Source organism: Herpailurus yagouaroundi, unplaced genomic scaffold, assembly GCF_014898765.1.
Source record: "Herpailurus yagouaroundi ecotype Mexico unplaced genomic scaffold, PumYag 253, whole genome shotgun sequence".
In the NCBI taxonomy this organism is placed as follows: Eukaryota; Metazoa; Chordata; class Mammalia; order Carnivora; family Felidae; genus Herpailurus; species Herpailurus yagouaroundi.
This window is the reverse complement of record NW_024412470.1, coordinates 4213157-4231260: the sequence shown is the minus strand read 5'-3', so window position 1 is coordinate 4231260 and position 18104 is coordinate 4213157. Positions and strand designations below refer to the sequence as shown.

Below are 18104 nucleotides of genomic sequence, written 5' to 3'. Positions count from 1 at the left end.
AATACAAAAATGGGGAGGGGGTCAAAACAGAAGAGACTCATAAATGTGGAGAACAAACTGAGGGTTACTGGAGGGGTTGTGGGAGGGGGGATGGGCTAAGTGGGGAAGGGGCACTAAGGAATCTACTCCTGAAATCGTTGCACTATATGATAACCAATTTGGATATAAATTTTTAAAAATAAAAAAATTAAATCAAAAAATAATAAAACATCAGGGAAGTATATAAGACTATGAATGTTAATGAGAGAAAAATCTTTTGTGAGTCGGCTAACTAGATCTCTTTAATGTGTTTTTTCCCCTCCACCTTTTTAGAACTGGAGTCTGTGGATGAAGGATTGCTACAGTTTTGTGCCAATAAACTGAAACTACTCCATCTTTATGAGTCTGTCAGTCAGTTAAATTCCCTTGATTTTCATTCAGACACACCATTCTCAGATAATGTAAGTAATTCTCCTCATCATACAAAATAATCTCTTGGATTATTTTTAATGTTTTAATTGATAATAAAGTAGAAAATTAAGAATTTTTATGAAGTATAAAGGTGTATTTCTTTACCAGACCCCCTGCTGGCTCTCTGTGCCTTAATGTTAAATTTATATTATTTATGCTAAGATATTACATTTGATTATTAATCTATTTTTACTACCGTAGAAGCATTGTTTTTTTCTCATTTTTTTTAAGGTTACTTCATACCACATAAGTTTGACAAGATTTGCCAATTACAATAAACTTGGTTTACTAAAGTAGGAAAATTTTAATTTCTTTAAAGAAAAAAAAAAAAAGATTCTGCCAAACAGAAGAGATTGGTTTTCTGTGGTGGTGTTGTGAACACATTCCTACAGCTTGCTCTGTTGTATACTACATAATGCTTTAAAAAATTCTGTCTTACATCATAGTGTTTCATTATAGTAACTGTTCTGTGTTTTTATTCTGTAAAACATTAAAAAATGGCAGCGCCTTGTAATCTTCATTACGGTGCAGTATTACTCATTTCTGGGGCGTGTATACAAATTCTTACTTTCCATACAGAGCAATCAATAGGGAAGGAAGTAAATAATAAATAAATAAATTTCTTAATAGGGAACAGAGGGAAATATTGTCCTGTCTTTCCCTCAGATTCGTGTGTGACTGGGCACGGGTCGCTTGCCCTGAAAGCCTCTTGTCTTCCACTTCTCTCTCTAAAGGAAAATTAAGCGATTTTAGTTATTTGTCAAGTCACTGATAATGCTTTTAGAAAATTACCAGGTGTATCTGAAACTTAATTGAGGTTTAAAGTGGAAGCCTTTTATTTTAAATATACGTATGTGAATAAAAAATTTTTAAACAGAAAAACAAGAAGATTTTTCTCTTGGAAACCACTTACATATTCTTAACATCTTTTTAATCTTTGGGATTATAGATGGATTTCATAAAAGCATTTTAACAGTCTTCATCATTTTCTGTGATTGCCATTATAAACGACAAAGCCATTTTTGGAGATCTTTTGTTTTTCTTTCTACTTCAGCAGTAGTATAAAATCTTTCAAACAACAAAAAGGTCAGGTTGATTTAATTATGTCTGTAGGATTGCCTAGACGTTTCGTAGATTCTTAAGTGCTTAATTTTTTTGTAAGATCCAAACTCTCCTACTTTGCCAGAGAAAGTTAAATATATGTCATTAATAATCCCTTATAGAATTCATTTCCACTTAATAGACCCAGTATAGTCTGCAAATAGAAAAGATTTAGAAAATTTAAGAAATCAGTTTCTTAACTGATTGTTCTTTTTTTAAGTTTTAAAGCACTTTTTAAGAATTATAAAAATTATATTTTGCTGTGGACTTGTAGATCCTTTAAAAATATACAATCATTTTCTAGGCTGAATGGCCAATATTGTACATGTAAAACTAAAATTCAAATTTGAAATCATTTTTGTTGTCTGTGGGACATAGTTCATATAAGCTCATATCAATTCAGTATAGAATTGAATTGAACTGCTGGTGTGTGTTCAGTGCACTTTGCAATTTACTGCTTGTTTTTAAAAACAACAGCCTTAATAAATAGAAAGCTGCATTCTTAAACAAGCGCAGTTTTATCAGGTAGCATGGGGGGAAGAAAGTTGTGCTTGCTGTGGCAAATGGTCTCTTACGTATGTGTGTGTTTGTGTATGCTTATTCCTAATTTAGAAAAATAATAGTATCAGGAGATGTTTTTGCACATATGGGATATAAAAATAGTTTGAAAGCCTGGCAGGATGTTATCTGTGACTTTTCAATCCCTGTGTCCCTAAGAGTTACATACAGGATATACATGTAAATACAGTGATGATTGGTTTCCAGTATTTTATTTTATTGTGTTTTTGCTGCTTAGTAAATATTGTTTCAAACAGACCTTTAGTTTTCTTAGAATCACAAGGGTTGTAGTTGATACTCTTGTAATTTTTTTCTGATTATACATTAATACGATTAGGTGTAATCCGAACATTTTAGAAGAGAATATTCTCAAGACATTATATAAAAATGGTACTTTTAGTTATATGTAGTATTTCAAGATTAATTTATTTAAATAACACCCCACTCATGATTTGAGAATGAAGTTTTAAGCGGAGTACGTTACAGCCGTCTTTTGCTCATAGCCTTGAATTTCACCTCAGATAATGGGGTCGACTCCTTTGGCAGAGTCAGAGAAAGAGTCATGGTCTATTCAAGACTTTTTTTTTCCTATTTTTTAAGGACTTGGCTGTGTTACTGAGGCTTGATGAAAAAGAACTGCATAAGCTCCAGGCATTACTAGAGAAGTACAAACAGGAAAAGTCCAGAACTACTACCGTCCGATTCTCTGATGATAAGGATGGTGTGTTGCCTGTAAAAACATTCCTGGAATATTTAGAATATGAGAAAGATGTGATCAACATAAAAAAGATGAGTGAAGAGGAGTATGTGGCTTTAGGTAGGTGGCCTGATAAACTGCTCTTTGAAACCTGCCTCTTCTGGATGAAAGCCTGGGAGGAGTTCACAGCGTCTCAGAGATTCAGTTTGTTTCAAAAGTAAATTAATGAGAAAATTTAATGTATGTTTTTCAGTTAACATAAGATACTCTGGATATGTAGGCACTATGTCATAAAAGTTTTATTGATTATTACTTAGACTAAAGAGACAGTGCTAGACATGGAATGATTTGCCTTCTGCTATAAAGTCAACAAACTGAACCATTCATTTCTCTTCTCTCGTGCTGTATTGCTTCTCTGGGGATCTAGATGGCAGTTCAGGAAGAATGTTAGTCCAAATGGTAAGTAGCTGTTGGTTCATGCATTTTGCTTTTGTTTTACTAGGCAGCTTCTTTTTTTGGAAGTGTTTGCATGGAGAAAGCTCTACTGAGGATATGTGTCGTACATTGGAGTCAGCTGGACTTAGCCCTCAGCTGTTGTTGGTAAGGTTTCTTCGCATGCTCTTCTTCCCTGCTGATGTCATCTGGAAGTGTCAGTCTTTTGTTTAAATGCCATTGTCTAAAGCATATCATACAACATACATCAAACCTCCCAAAAATGATCAGAAAACTTATAGTTACCATATTTGAGTAATAATTATTTCTCTAATTCTCTATAAATTGTAGCATGCATGTTCCATGGTTGGCCTAAAATAAATTTAGAATCTGACACATATGCGTGCATTTATACTGGGTTGTGATCATCAAGGGAAATGTTCATATTGGAACTAAAAAAGGTCTTATTTACAGAACAAAATCAACTTCCCTTAAAGCAATACAGAGTTGTTATCAAACATTCCCAAACTTTGAAAATAGGTTAGGGTTTAGTCTCTGTGCTATAACAAATGTAAAACAAAAGAATCATCCAGTAGAGAATGACAACACTAAATGTTTGCCCTTCTGCAAAGGACCCTGTCGTCATCCCTTTTCTGTTCCCTCCCCCATTACACGGACAAATACATACTTTTTCACATCCTTACTAACATCTCCTGTTTCGGCCAGGATTTGGGCAATCTCCCTCCGTAAGCCTGTTGACTGTGGTCATGTATTGTTTTAATTGAACATTTAATCTTCTAAAAACAGATTCCATTCTGTGTCACTTTGCAGTATGTATGTCATAAAGTAAAGCAGTTAAAGATACATATAGATTGTACATGGATTTTCATAAGCAGTGTTTTTTGGTTTTGTTAGAGAGCATGTGCGTATGAGTGGGGGAGGGGCAGAGAGAGAGAGAGAGAGAGAGAGAGAGAGAGAGAGAGAGAGAGAATTTTAAGCAGGCTCCATGCCCAGCGTGGGGCCCAACACAGGGCTCTATCCCACCATCTCATGACCCTGGGAGCATTTCCTGAGCTGGAATCAGGTCAGATGCCTAACCAACTGAGCCACCCAGGCACCCCCAAACCAGCTTCATTTATAATAGCCCAAAATTGCAAACTACACAAATGTCTTTCAGTGGGGGAATGGTTAAACTGTGGTACAGCTTTACCAGGAATACTCCTCAGCGATAAAGAGGACTGAGCCATTGATCGACACAACACCTCTAGTGAACCGCAAGGAAGATATGTTGAGTGGAAAAATGCCAATCTTAGAAAGACATGTACTGCGTGATTCTGTTTTTGTAACAGTCATGAAATAGCACAGTTACAGAGATCGGGAATAGATTAGTGGTTGCCAAAGGTGATGGGTGAGTGAGCGGGGCGGGACAGGTATGGCTAGAAGGGTTAACACAAGGGAGTCTTGTGCTGATGTATAGTTAAGTGCTTATAGTGGTAGTGTGTTTGCAAAGTTACACATTTGGTAGAATTGCATGCACACACGTATGGGTGCATGTATTACTGGTGAAGTTTGAATACACTCTATGAATTTTACCAGTGTTAATTTATTGGTTTTGATATTGCGTAAGAAGTTAGCATTAAGGGAGGCTGAAGGAAGGGTGCATGGAACTTCCTTGAGCGCTTTTTTTTTTTTGTGTGCCACTAGTGAATCTTTCACTGTTATGAAATAAAAAGTTAAAAAGAGAGGAGGTAAGTATTGCTTATTATTCAAAGTTGAGATGCTTAAATAGGATGAGTACAGAAGACTTCTTATTTCACACTGTGTTTAATCAGTATCAACAAATTGTTATTTGCATTAAGTCTGGGGTTTAAGAAACTGGGAAAATATGAACCTCAACTCTTACCTCACTCCATATATAAAAATTAACTCAAAATGGAACATAAATATAAGAGCTAAAGCTACAATACTTACAGGAGAAAACATAGGGGACAGCTTGGATTGAGCCAAGATTTTCATAGGACACAAGAAGCATGAGCATAAAAGAAAAATATTGATCATTTACACTTCATCAAAATTTAAAACTTCTATGTTTTACAGCTGTTAAGAAATTGAAAGGCAAGCCTCTCTTTCAGAATTCATACTTGATAAATGAATTGTAGCCACATTAGGAAAGAATCTGTACAACTCAGTAATAAGACAAACAGTACAATAAAAAAAAAGCAAAAGATTTGAACAGACCCATCACCAAAAAAGATACATACAAATGGCAAGTGATCACCTGAAAGGTGTTCAGCATCATTCGCTGTTAGGGAAATGCTAAACAAAAGTACGGTAGCCTCTTTCTCAAGAGGGTGACTGAAATGAAGTCTACTGATGGCATCAAGTGTTGAAGAAGTTGTGGACTGATCGGAGCTCTCAGCACGGCTAACGCAAACGATAGCACAACAACTTTGGAAAACAGTTTGAAAGTTTCTTATAACGTTGAACATAAATTTACTATAAACTCTAGCAATCTCACATAGATTTGGAATCAGATATTAACAGCAGCTTTATTCGTAACAGCCCAAAGTGCAAGCAACCCAAATATCCGCCAGCTGATAAATGGATAAACGATGGTATCCATACAGTGGAGTGAACTGCTGGTACACAGAATAACTGTGCAATGAATGAATGAATGAATGAATCTCAAAAGCATTATACTAAGTGAAAACATCCAGAAACAAGACTGCCCACTGTATGATTTCAGTTGTATGAAATACTAGAATAAGCAAAAATATAGGGATGGGGGAGATGGGCGTTTGCTGGAGAATGAGGGTGGGGGTTGGAGACTGATGCCAGGAAGCACAAGGGAACTTTGAGGAATGAAGATACGTTGGCCACCCAACTTAAAATCAGTGAGCTTTATTGTAAATATGTAAATGTTGTAAGGTAATCAAGTGACACATATTAGGTAGGAAATCTCCCTGCTTTAAACCCATAAAGCTGTGATCTATAGATATATTGTGCTGTAGAATTTATAAAATGGGTTATAATTTGAAATTATTTTAAAAACTCATCTGAGAGATTGTATTTCACACATTCCAAATGATTCATCTCTTTTCCCTTGTTTTTCTCAGACAAATGGTTTACGGCTAGATTTTTTTTTTTTCCATATATGAAGTTTATTGTCAAATTGGTTTCCATACAACACGCAGTGCTCATCCCAACAGGTGCCCTCCTCAATACCCATCACCCATCCTCCCCACCCTCCCACCCCCCATCAACCCTCAGTTTGTTCTCAGTTTTTAAGAGTCTCTTATGCTTTGGCTCTCTCCCACTCTAACCTCCTTTTTTTTTTTTTCCTTCCCCTCCCCCATGGGTTTCTGTTAAGTTTCTCAGGATCCACATAAGAGTGAACACATATGGTATCTGTCTTTCTCTGTATGGCTTATTTCACATAGCATCACACTCTCCAGTTCCATCCATGTTGCTACAAAGGGCCATATTTCATTCTTTCTCATTGCCACATAGTATGCCATTGTGTATATAAACCACAATTTCTTTATCCATTCATCAGTTGATGGACATTTAGGCTCTTTCCATAATTTGGCTATTGTTGAGAGTGCTGCTATAAACATTGGGGTACAAGTGCCCTTATGCATCAGCACTCCTGTATCCCTTGGGTAAATTCCTAGCAGTGCTATTGCTGGGTCATAGGGTAAGTCTATTTTTAACTTTTTGAGGAATCTCCACACTGTTTTCCAGAGTGGCTGCACCAATTTGCATTCCCACCAACAGTGCAAGAGGGTTCCCATTTCTCCACATCCTCTCCAGCATCTATGTCTCCTGATTTGTTCATTTTCGCCACTCTGACTGGCGTGAGGTGATATCTGAGTGTGGTTTTGATTTGTATTTCCCTGATGAGGAGCGACGTTGAGCATCTTTTCATGTGCCTGTTGGCCATCTGGATGTCTTCTTTAGAGAAGTGTCTATTCATGTTTTCTGCCCATTTCTTCACTGGGTTATTTGTTTTTCGGGTGTGGAGTTTGGTGAGCTCTTTATAGATTTTGGATACTAGCCCTTTGTCCGGTATGTATTTGCAAATATCTTTTCCCATTCCATTGATTGCCTTTTAGTTTTGTTGGTTGTTTCCTTTGCTGTGCAGAAGCTTTTTATCTTCATAAGGTCCCAGTAGTTCATTTTTGCTTTTAATTCCCTTGCCTTTGGGGATGTGTCAAGTAAGAAATTGCTACGGCTGAGGTCAGAGAGGTCTTTTCCTGCTTTCTCCTCTAGGGTTTTGATGGTTTCCTGTCTCACATTCAGGTCCTTTATCCATTTTGAGTTTATTTTTGTGAATGGTGTGAGAAAGTGGTCTAGTTTCAACCTTCTGCATGTTGCTGTCCAGTTCTCCCAGCATCATTTGTTAAAGAGACTATCTTTTTTCCATTGGATATTCTTTCCTACTTTGTCAAAGATGAGTTGGCCATACGTTTGTGGGTCTAGTTCTGGGGTTTCTATTCTATTCCATTGGTCTATGTGTCTGTTTTTGTGCCAATACCATGCTGTCTTGATGATGACAGCTTTGTAGTAGAGGCTAAAGTCTGGGATTGTGATGCCTCCTGCTTTGGTCTTCTTCTTCAAAATTACTGTGGCTATTCGGGGCCTTTTACAAACCTTCAATTTGTAAAAACAAAATATCAAAAGTTAAAGTCTTGAAAGACAAGGACACACTGAAGAATTGTCACAGATTGGAGGAGACTAAGGGGAAGTGAAAACAAATGCAATTCAATGGGGGATCTTGGTAGAATCATAGGTATCTAGGGTAGTCAATGCTTAGAGACAAATTGTAGAATGGTGATTGTCAGAGCTGCAATTCGAGTCTGTGCGCCTTAGGACTCCACCCCACCCCGCGCCTCCATCCGCTGAGCTAGATTTTTTTTTTTTTTAGAAGTATTTTATCAATAGCTGAAAGCTGTTAAGCAGCCGTGTAATTTTTTAAAATCCTGCCGTGAGTACAGAGAAATAAACAAGGCATTTTCACTTAAAGTGTGTAATTAATAGTATGAATAGGCAGGGAAGGGGGAGTGTCTTTAAAAAACAAATACAAAGCCCAAGAGTTAAGAGTAAGAAATGGAATATACAATTAAAAAAAAAAAAAAAAAAGACAAGCTTTTCAAGAAGGCTGCTTGGTCATTGTGGTCACGTTGATCAGAGAAAATAGTGGCCGGCACGTTGAGGCCGAGACTAAGCCATCTGACCTCGGGGAGATAAAGTGCAGGGGTTTTGTGTCCCCATGTAGTGTGTGTCCTGCTTCATCCTGCTCATCCCCAAAGAAGTTAGTGCCAGTGTCAAAATATTGGCCAGTGATATTTCTCTAGGCTGTTAAGTTTTAAAAGGTTTTTTTAAAGAGAATAAATGTCTATTATATTCAAGGAGTAACAGACTTTTAGAAGTTAGGCACATAAACATTATGAATAAAAGGTGTTTGGTCTTTCAGCAAAATATATTATTACTGTTATAAAGACACACTATTTGAAATGCTAATTCTTCCTATTTTTCTGCAATATTTTCATAATAGTTTTATTGGAATTATGTTCATGAAGAAATTTGCTACGTGTAATCTAGGTTGTATGTGTTTAGGCGGTATATATTTTTAAGTTTAGAACTATTTCTAGATATACTTACCATTTTTTTTGTAAAACTCACATTTGATTTAGTCACTATTTCACTGTATTAGTGTAATTCACAGACCGATAGCCCGATGGTTTTTAAATGCTTAAAACGATAATGTTTAAAACTCTAATTACCCTCAGTGGAATATTATCAAGTTTTAAATCTGTAACCCAAAACAGATCTAGTTTTCAGGAAAGACTGGAAAATAAGGCTCCTCCAAAAAACTGACAAGAGAAGTTTCTTTTAAGTAGAGACTGGACTTAACAGATGGCTTCCTCACATTCTGTCTGCTGGCATTTCTGCTGAGGGAAGGGTTTAAAACATCTGGGTTATTACTATTACAGGAGGATACTTAGCAAGAGGTACAGTTAATTCATTAAGCATTAGAAGCAGCTACCAAGGACTCCTGGGATTTTCTGTTTCATTCTTAGGTACAGGTTTTACCAGGTCTTAGATCTTGCTTGACTTAGAAAAGAGGAATTAACTGAATTTCCTCTCAAAGTTTCTCTTAATAAAAATCTCATACTCACATATCATCTGGTAGTGTGTCAAGATGTGACCTTTGTGTGTGAAATAACATAGTATACATTTATATAGTATGAATATCCACGTTGTAAGTAAGCTGACATTTTTTACTGTGATGTATTGAAAGAATATTTTGTATTTACTAGTTATAGAGATAGCTACCTTCTGTATACTTACTCTGTTATGTATGTTCATGTGTATGTTTTTATGTGGTATCTTATCTCTGTATTCTCTTCTTTGATTATTTTTCTCCTTTTACCTTACTTTTTTCTGATGCTTAAAAAATCTTCCTATTGCTTGTAAGTGATCCTAAAATTGTGTCGTTGTGTTCTGATGACTCCCATGGCATCCTCTTTTTCATACTGACTTTTTACATGCAAACTAAAGCAAAGCTGATTGGAATTTTTAAAGTTTATAAAAAAGGGGGAACACCCACTGTGTCATAAGCAAAGATTACCTTGGTGGAAGAAAGTTAGAAAAACAGGGCTGACCGAGAGAGAGACAAAGAAAGAGGGTTCGGTAGAATAGTTTTTGTTTTGTTTTGTTTTGTTTTAGAATTTGCTAAATAAAGGTGGTGGTGGATAAGGGGGAATGGTTAGTTGGAGAGAAAACTAGAAGGGTTTATAGTATGAAGAAAGATTCAGGGTATGGCATTTACTTTGTCTAAGTATGATTTAGTCTGCAGTAACCCCTTGGGTTTTGTACCTTTTTGAGCACTTTGAAACTTTGCTGCTGATGAGGAGATGAATCAAGCTTGAAAAGACAGACTGTAAACCTGTAAGTGTGTTTAGAAACCTGGGCGGTGCCTGGGTGGTGCAGTTGGTTAAGCTTCTTACTTTGGCTCGGGTCATAATCTCTGCTTTCATGAAGTCAGGTTCTGTGCTGACATCTTGGAGCTTCAGTGTCTGTGTCTCCCCCCTCTCTCACCGTCCCCTGCTCATGCTCGCTCGCTCTCTCTCTCTCTCTCTCTCCACAATAAACATTAAAAAAAGAAACCTGATGTGCTCTTAAAATACCCCTGGGGCCTATATTTTGTGCCTGAAATTATTCAGAGTGAATCTAATGGCAACTTAACAGTGAAGCTAAAAGATAAATTGTGCCAATTCCCCCATTTCCTTTTGATTTGCTTCATAGCACGTGTGTTCATCGAACACTGACATGGTTAAGTTCTGGATTTTGGAGTGTCTTTGTTGCCTTTACAGGCAACTCTTTTTTTTTTTTTTTTTTTTTTTTTTTAGCCTGCCTAGTGGTTATAAGCAGCACTGTTGTATGAGGTTACGAGAAGATCTGGAAGAGAGGGAATAACCTTGATAAGTGGATAAAGTCAGTCAAAACTTTGTGGACTACATAGGATGTTGTGTGGCAAGTGGAGTGAACGTGGCATAATATGACCGTGTTTTTATAAAGCAGTGACCACCTCTCTGCTATCCCCCCTGCCTAACCCTCTCTGGGTAGCTTTACTTAAAACACTACTAGTGGCTTGGCTCATGGTAAGCTCTGTATAACCATTAGCACTTATTATTGTTCACATTGTCTTATGAATACGCAGGCAAATATGAAAGCACATATTTGGTTGTAAAAAAAAAAAAAAAAGTTTTGGAGGCGCCTGGGTGGCTCAGTTGGTTGAGCGTCCGACTTTGGCTCAGGTCATGATCTCACAGTTTGTGAGTTTGAGCCCCACATCGGGCTCGGTGCTGACAACTCAGAGCCTGGAGCCTGCTTCAGATTCTGTGTCTCCCCTCTCTCTGCCCCTCCCCTGCTCGCTCGCTCTCTCTCTCTCTCTCAAAAATAAATAAATGTTAAAAATAAATAAATTAAAAGGTTTCTGGATAGGATGAGGTAGAAAGGCTGACATAGGGAGAGACATAAGAATTAAAAAAGGGAGACAAGTAAAACCAAAAGAAAACAACAGTACTTTTAAAAGTGTGTATTTTTTATTTGTAAAAAATATGTAACATGTAAGTTTATTTGTGCATGTACATGCCTGTGCACACGTATAATTTTTTAAAGAGAAAAGAAAACATGCGTGTTAGAATCCAGCAGATCTAGGTTCAGACTTTAGGCCTAACTCATTAGCTATATGGTACCGGGTAAGTTACTTTTTGTCATATGTACAATGTGGGAGACTATCCCTGCCACAGGGTTGTTGGAATTGAACGGGGTGATGCCTGGCAGGTACTTCCCTCTCCTGGCCCTTAGGTCGTTCTCATAGGTTAATTTCCTTCACACACTTCTTCAACTTCCTACTCTTCTGAATTTTTGAGAATTACTTGTACTAATATATTTAAAGTGATAATCAACCTTTTATTTTCAAGGCTTTTTTTTTTTTTTTTTTACATGAAGGTCCAGGCTTTCCGCAAATACCAGTACCGACAGGTGTGGTGCTGTGCCTTTGAACTTCTCATTATCTCAGAATTATCTGTGTACAAATTTTATACACCTTCAAATACTTGAGTTTTCAGTAGGTATGCTGGTTCATAGGCATCTTAAAAGTCACTTATGTTGATTTAGGTGTTTTTGCTTAAAGTCTGTTTCTCATGCCTTATTTAAAGACTAGAATCTGATAGTTGTACATGTCTGTTCACCATTGCCAAGTCCACAGTGCCTCGTGGCCAATGCGGGGTAAGGTCCACAGCTCCAGATCCTTCCTTTCCTCCAGTCGGCTGAGTGGCTTCTCACCAATCCCCAGCGATCTATGCTAACTTGGTAGTGACCTTTCTGGTAATATCCTCCGTAATCAAGGCTCAACCTGGAAGGCAATGCTTAACCCAAAGAAGAGATGGAATCGGTGGAATTTAGTTATCTGACAGATGATAGGGAATCTCTTAAGTAGACAAGGTACCTTTTCTGTCCCTCGTGTTATGTGATACAATAAGCAACCACTTCCTTCTCCCTCTGAAGGACTGAAGCACTCATATACACACATGTGCTCTCTTGAAAACTGCAACCTTTTGTTTATTTATTTTACTGAAAATTATTTAAACTTGATTTCAGGCTCTGCTGCTAAGTGTTTGGCTTTCCAAGGAAAAAGATATTTTGGATAAACCGCAGTCTGTGTGCTGTCTTCACACGATGCTGTCCCTCCTGAGCAAGATGAGAGGTAAGATAGATGCCGGTGGAAACCGTGGTTCCCCAGGCCCTGAGATGCAGGCTGCTGCTTTTGCAAATGAAGATTAATTACCATTTGAAAACCACAAAACTGGGAAAGGAGGATGCTTTCTCGAAATAAAAGGAGACTACACTGTACAAAACATTTCTCTAGAGATTCTTTTATGTATGAATAGCTCTCAGTGAGTTCAAAGCATGCTTTATGGAAATTAAATTTATATTTTGTGTCATCAAAAGTAATGTGATATGAACAATGCGTTTTCTTAATTCATTGAGGTAAGTCATATGGTCTTTGGTGGAGGTCATTTTTTAAATTATTTTTGGCCTCATTAGAATAATAATCTGTTACATCAAAACATTCAGTAGTAGTGGGGCACCTGGGTGGCTCAGTCAGTTAAGTATCCGACTCTTGGTTTCAGCTCAGGTCAGGATCTCAGGGTTCGTGAGTTCAAGCTCTGCATCGGGCTCTGTGCTGACAGTGCAGAACCTGCTCGGGCTTCTTTCTCTCCCTCTCTCTCTGCCCCTCCCCTGCTTGTAGTCTTGCTTTCTCTCAAAATAAGTAAAATAAAACTTAAAAAAAAAATTCAATAGTAGTTTTCAGCAATGATGAAAATATTCCACAGATTTACAGTTGATTCAGAAGCAAGACCACTAAAGGCAGCCTAAATAAATGGGATATAAGTATTCTGACAAGAGAAGTTATGGATTTATTTTCTGAGTCATTCAGAAATCTACCAGTGCATAACTGGCGAATTCAGCTTCTGCATTACATTTGATGTAAAGATTGGACCAGAAAAAATCGACAAGCTCCAAGTCTGTTGTTTAACTTTCTCTTTTTGCCTGCAGTGGCCATCGACGAGACCTGGGACTCCCAGTCTGTGTCCCCGTGGTGGCAGCAGATGCGGACGGCTTGTGTTCAGTCTGAGAACAACGGGGCCGCCCTGCTGTCTGCACACGTCGGCCATTCCGTTGCCGCACAGATCTCGAACAGTCTGACTGAGAAGAAAGTAAGTGGGCAGGGGCACCCCTATGTTTGGATAGGCTGGGTCTGTCCCTGTCCAGCCTGTGTCGGGGCTGCAGTGTCTTCAGTGTTATGGAACATCTGGAGTTTGAAATGTGTGCCCAGCAGGTTCTTATTTGTCTTGTTGGGAGTGAGGGGTGCTGCCCTGAACTTGTTTATTCAGATGACATGCGTATTTGAGCTGAGCCGCCACCTCATGGCATGAGGGGTAAAGTCCTGCAGGTGGAGGGCAGAGGTCTTCCCCCTCGGGTGTGGTAAGTCCCTTAAACATGTGTCTCCTGCTTCGGTTCCGTCTGCAGGAGGTCAGGGTTAGGCTGCGTTATTTCTGAGCTTTGTTGTAGCTCTCAAGTTCTACGGTTGCATTTATAACCTCTGTCCCCTCTTTTATAAACAGAAGTTGTTTTAGGGGATGTAGTGTTGAATGACACATAAAAGTTTCCTATTGATCGTTTTGCTTTGTGGTTTCTCCTCATCTCTTGAACACTCAAATTTATTTTAAAAATCTCATATCTCATGGTAGATCAAATAATTTCTTTCTAGGGGACGTTGCGTTTAATTGGATGAGTCACTTAAATGGGCCTATAGACATTCACTTAACACTGTCGGTCTGAGTATAGTTTCTATGCTAAATTTAAGAGTACTGGCTTAAGATGTTTATAATAATGGAAAGAGAAGAAGTTTGAGATACGTTTTGTATGTTGGTGAGTGCATTTTGAAGAGATACCAGTACCCAGTACTGACCGAAGAGACCGGGGCCCTTGTCAAGGATGGCCCTGCAAACGTGTTGAAGTACACACTGCATGAATCGGGCGTTACTGCAGATCTTCTTGCAAATGTCGAAGCAGTGACTCCAACTCACTGTTGCCCCAGAGTCTGCCGTCTCCTCCTGTCCCTCCTGTCCCATCCCAGTCAAGTAGTAACATTTGTGAACCAGCATCTGTGTGCTGCTTTGTGATGTATCCTGACGGTCTGTCATCAGCTTTCAAGTTAAAAGCTCATTCAAGTTAATGTCGATCCAGATTCTTTGCCAGAGTATCACCAGTGTGTTTTCTGTTAGTTTTCCCAAACAGTCTTGGGTGCTGATTCCGAGGCCCTCACCGACTCCTGGGAGGCCCTCTCTCTTGACACCGAGTACTGGAAGCTCCTGCTGAAACAGCTGGAGGACTGTCTCATACTTCAGACACTACTTCACAGCAGGGCAAACACGCCAACCTCCAAAGTGTCATCGCTGCAGGCTGAGCCCCTCCCGAGGCTTTCTGTCAAAAAGTTATTGGAAGGAGGAAAAGGTGAGCTGGAGTGTATTTGAGCGTTGCACCTGTATATCTGCATGTTTATGTCGTGGGCGTTTCTGGTGGTTTTTATAGAAATGACTGAAAGAATAGGGAAAGAGAAATACACTCAGATTAAAAGAATTCTGACTAACCCACCACGTACTTCTTCTCAAAGTCTGACCCTATCAGTTCCCTGCTCAGGAACCCTCCTCCCGCTTCCCCCACCTAGAAAATCAGCTGTGGTTCTCGAAGAGTGGAAAGAAAGAGTCAGAAAACCCTCCCTTTTCTGACTTCGTGTCTGCGGGAGGCTGGATTTCCCTCCTGTACTTCAGCCAAAACAACAGATCACAGTGGATGGAGAGCAGAAACTGATGGGAGACTCCAGACACGAGCTGCACAGTTGAAGAGATTGGCAAAGACGTAGTGTTGCTCCTCTTACTAAACGTCTTTTGTTGCTTTGGGGAATACAGCTATTTTCATAAAATGTTATTAACACATAATAGGCTTATTATTTGTATTTAAAAATGAATTAATAAAAATATTTAAAAATTTTGTTTTAACTTATAATACCATAAATATCAGTAAATATAACCCCTAAACTCAAATTCTTTGGGATTGTCAGTAATTTTTTTTTTTCAACATTTATTTTTATTTTTGGGACAGAGAGAGACAGAGCATGAACGGGCGAGGGACAGAGAGAGAGGGAGACACAGAATCGGAAACAGGCTCCAGGCTCTGAGCCGTCAGCCCAGAGCCCGACGCGGGGCTCGAACTCACGGACCGCGAGATCGTGACCTGGCTGAAGTCGGACGCTTAACCGACTGCGCCACCCAGGCGCCCCAGTAATTTTTTTTTTAATGTTTGTTCATTTTTGAGAGAGAGAGCGTGAGCAAGGAGGGCGCAGAGAGAGTAGGGGGGACACAGAGGATCTGAAGCAGGTTCTGAGCTGACAGCACAGAGCCTGACATGGGGCTCGAACTCACAAACTGTGAGATCATGACCTGAGCTGAAGTCAGATGCTCAACCGACTGAGCCTCCCAGGTACCCCTGGGATTGTCAGTATTTTTTAAACATTTAAGTAGATTCTGAGACCAGAGAGTCAAGAACTTCTGGAACAAATATAAACTCTTAAGTCTTTTCTCTAAGAATTTTGGGCTTTGAATCCAACCCATTTTTCCATTTCTTGCTGCTTGATTGTGGTTCTAATGAAGGACCTGTGATTCCCCATCTCTGGGTCTGAGCCTGCCCCCTTCCTGCTCCCCACCTGTCCCATTCCGGATTCTAAATTACATGCCTTTCTCAAGGCCCAGCTCAAATGCTACCTCCTCTAAGAAACTGCTCATGATCCACTAGCTGCAAATTTTCTCTTCTTCCTCCTAATTTCCACAGAACTTTACACTCTCTTCTGTGATTTATTACTTTCTACTGTCCTAGAGACATTGGGTTCCTTTGACCATAAACCTCTTGAATTTTTAACCGTCATGGTGTAGTTTCTTTTTACCAGCAGCTCTTTCAGGCATTTGATACTGGAATGAATATATTTCTGGATTTATAAATACCTGTGTATTTATAGATTTTTTATTTAGTTAACTTGTTTTCTCGGGCTTTGTGAGACTTGTAAGCTTTGACCTGAGAGGCAGGCTTTCGGTTTGGCACATATTAAGTGGCCTATGGAGCTGCTCTGAAGGAACATAGGCTGTGGATGCCGTCTTGGCACTCGCCTTCTGCCTTGTCCCAGTTTGTCATTATAACCCAGAAAGAGCTTATACACTCATGAGCCCTAAGTTTTGCAGCTGCCACCTGGGGGACATCTCAGGTCTCCTAACTCTGGTGGCCGGTGGGGTTTATGCTTGTGGGCCTACAAGACTATATATATTTGCGTACTTTCAAAAGCTCATACCTGAGGTTCTGGCTTTAGTCAGCCTGAATCGAGGTGTTAAGATTCTCCCTTTTGGGACACTGGCATGTCTCAGTATGCCCTCCACTACTAGAAGCGGTTAAAAATATAATAGGCTGCTTGGATAAGCACAGAGGCTTGAGGGCCAGCCAGGAGCCAAGGCAGGATTGAACAACAAGTTTCATCTCCTACACAAATCCACTCCTTTAAGACTAGGAGAGGTGGTTCCATCTACTGTATAGAAACCACAGGGAGTCCAGCAAAATGAAGAAATAGAGATATTCTAAAAGAAAGAAAAAGATAAAACTTCAGGGAAAAAAAGCTTTTATCAAATGGAGATAAGTAATTGACCTGATAAAAGGTTCAAAGTTATGATCATAAAAATGCTCACCAAACTGGGGAGAAGAATGGCTGAATACGGGAATAACTTCAAGGAAATGGAAAATAAAGTAGCAAGTAGAAGTCACGAGGCTGAATGATATGGTAACTGAACTCCATATCCGCTACAAGGTTTCAGCAGCAGACTAGATGAAGCAGAAGAAAGGACCAGTGAACTCAAAGACAGGGCAGTGGAACTCAGAGCAAAAAGAAAACATGAAGAAAAAAAAAAGGTAAAGATAGCTTTAGGGACTTAGGGGACAATATCAAAGGGGCTAACATTCATACTGTAGGGCTCCCAGAAGGAGAAAAGAGAGAAAGGGGCAGGGATCTTACCTGAAGAAAAAATGGCTAAAAACTCTAATCTGGGGAACATCCAGGTCCAGGAATTTGACAAAATTCCAAGTAAGAGGAATCCAAGGACCCATATTAAGACACATTATTATTAAAAATGTGAAAAATTAAAGTCAAGGAGAGAATATTAAAAGCAGCAAGAGAAAAACAACTTGTTATGTACAAGGGAACACCCATAAGACTGTCAGCAGATTTTTCAGCAGAAATTTTTCAGGCCAGAAGGGAGTTGCATGATATATTCAAAGTGCTGAAAGAAAAAAAATTTTCAACCAAGAATACTCTGGTAAGTAAGTTATCATTCAGGAGTGAGGGACAGAGTTTTGCAGACAAGCAGAAGCTAAAGAAATTCTTCAGCCCTAAACGGACCTTATAAGAAACACTAAAGGGACTTCCGTAAGATGAAAAGAAAGGGCACTAATTCTTTTTTTTTTTTTAATTTTTTTTTTTCAACGTTTATTTATTTTTGGGACAGAGAGAGGCAGAGCATGAACGGGGGAGGGGCAGAGAGAGAGGGAGACACAGAATCGGAAACAGGCTCCAGGCTCTGAGCCATCAGCCCAGAGCCTGACGCGGGGCTCGAACTCACGGACCGCGAGATCCTGACCTGGCTGAAGTCGGACGCTTAACCGACTGCGCCACCCAGGCGCCCCAGAAAGGGCA

The 18104-nt window shown here is 39.1% G+C and overlaps 1 protein-coding gene and 1 long non-coding RNA gene across 6 annotated transcripts in view; one reads left to right on the top strand and one right to left on the bottom strand.

Annotated features, from left to right (window-relative positions):
- The window catches only part of RAB3GAP2 (RAB3 GTPase activating non-catalytic protein subunit 2), a 104902-nt gene that overhangs the window by 66754 nt on the left and 20044 nt on the right, over positions 1-18104 (top strand). For all 5 annotated transcript variants that reach the window (XR_005786325.1, XM_040460935.1, XM_040460936.1 and 2 more), the window contains exons 19-24: positions 313-440; positions 2710-2926; positions 3309-3406; positions 12410-12515; positions 13370-13530; positions 14602-14830. Coding sequence is in view for 4 of the 5 variants with exons in the window: in XM_040460935.1 (XP_040316869.1) it covers positions 313-440; positions 2710-2926; positions 3309-3406; positions 12410-12515; positions 13370-13530; positions 14602-14830 (939 nt within the window). In the remaining variant the exon portion in view is untranslated. The remainder of the gene's footprint in view (positions 1-312; positions 441-2709; positions 2927-3308; positions 3407-12409; positions 12516-13369; positions 13531-14601; positions 14831-18104) is intronic.
- The window catches only part of LOC121020857 (uncharacterized), a 22744-nt gene continuing 17706 nt past the window's right edge, over positions 13067-18104 (bottom strand). Inside the window, exon 2 of the long non-coding RNA XR_005786326.1 lies at positions 13067-14914. This is a non-coding gene — a long non-coding RNA (uncharacterized LOC121020857). The remainder of the gene's footprint in view (positions 14915-18104) is intronic.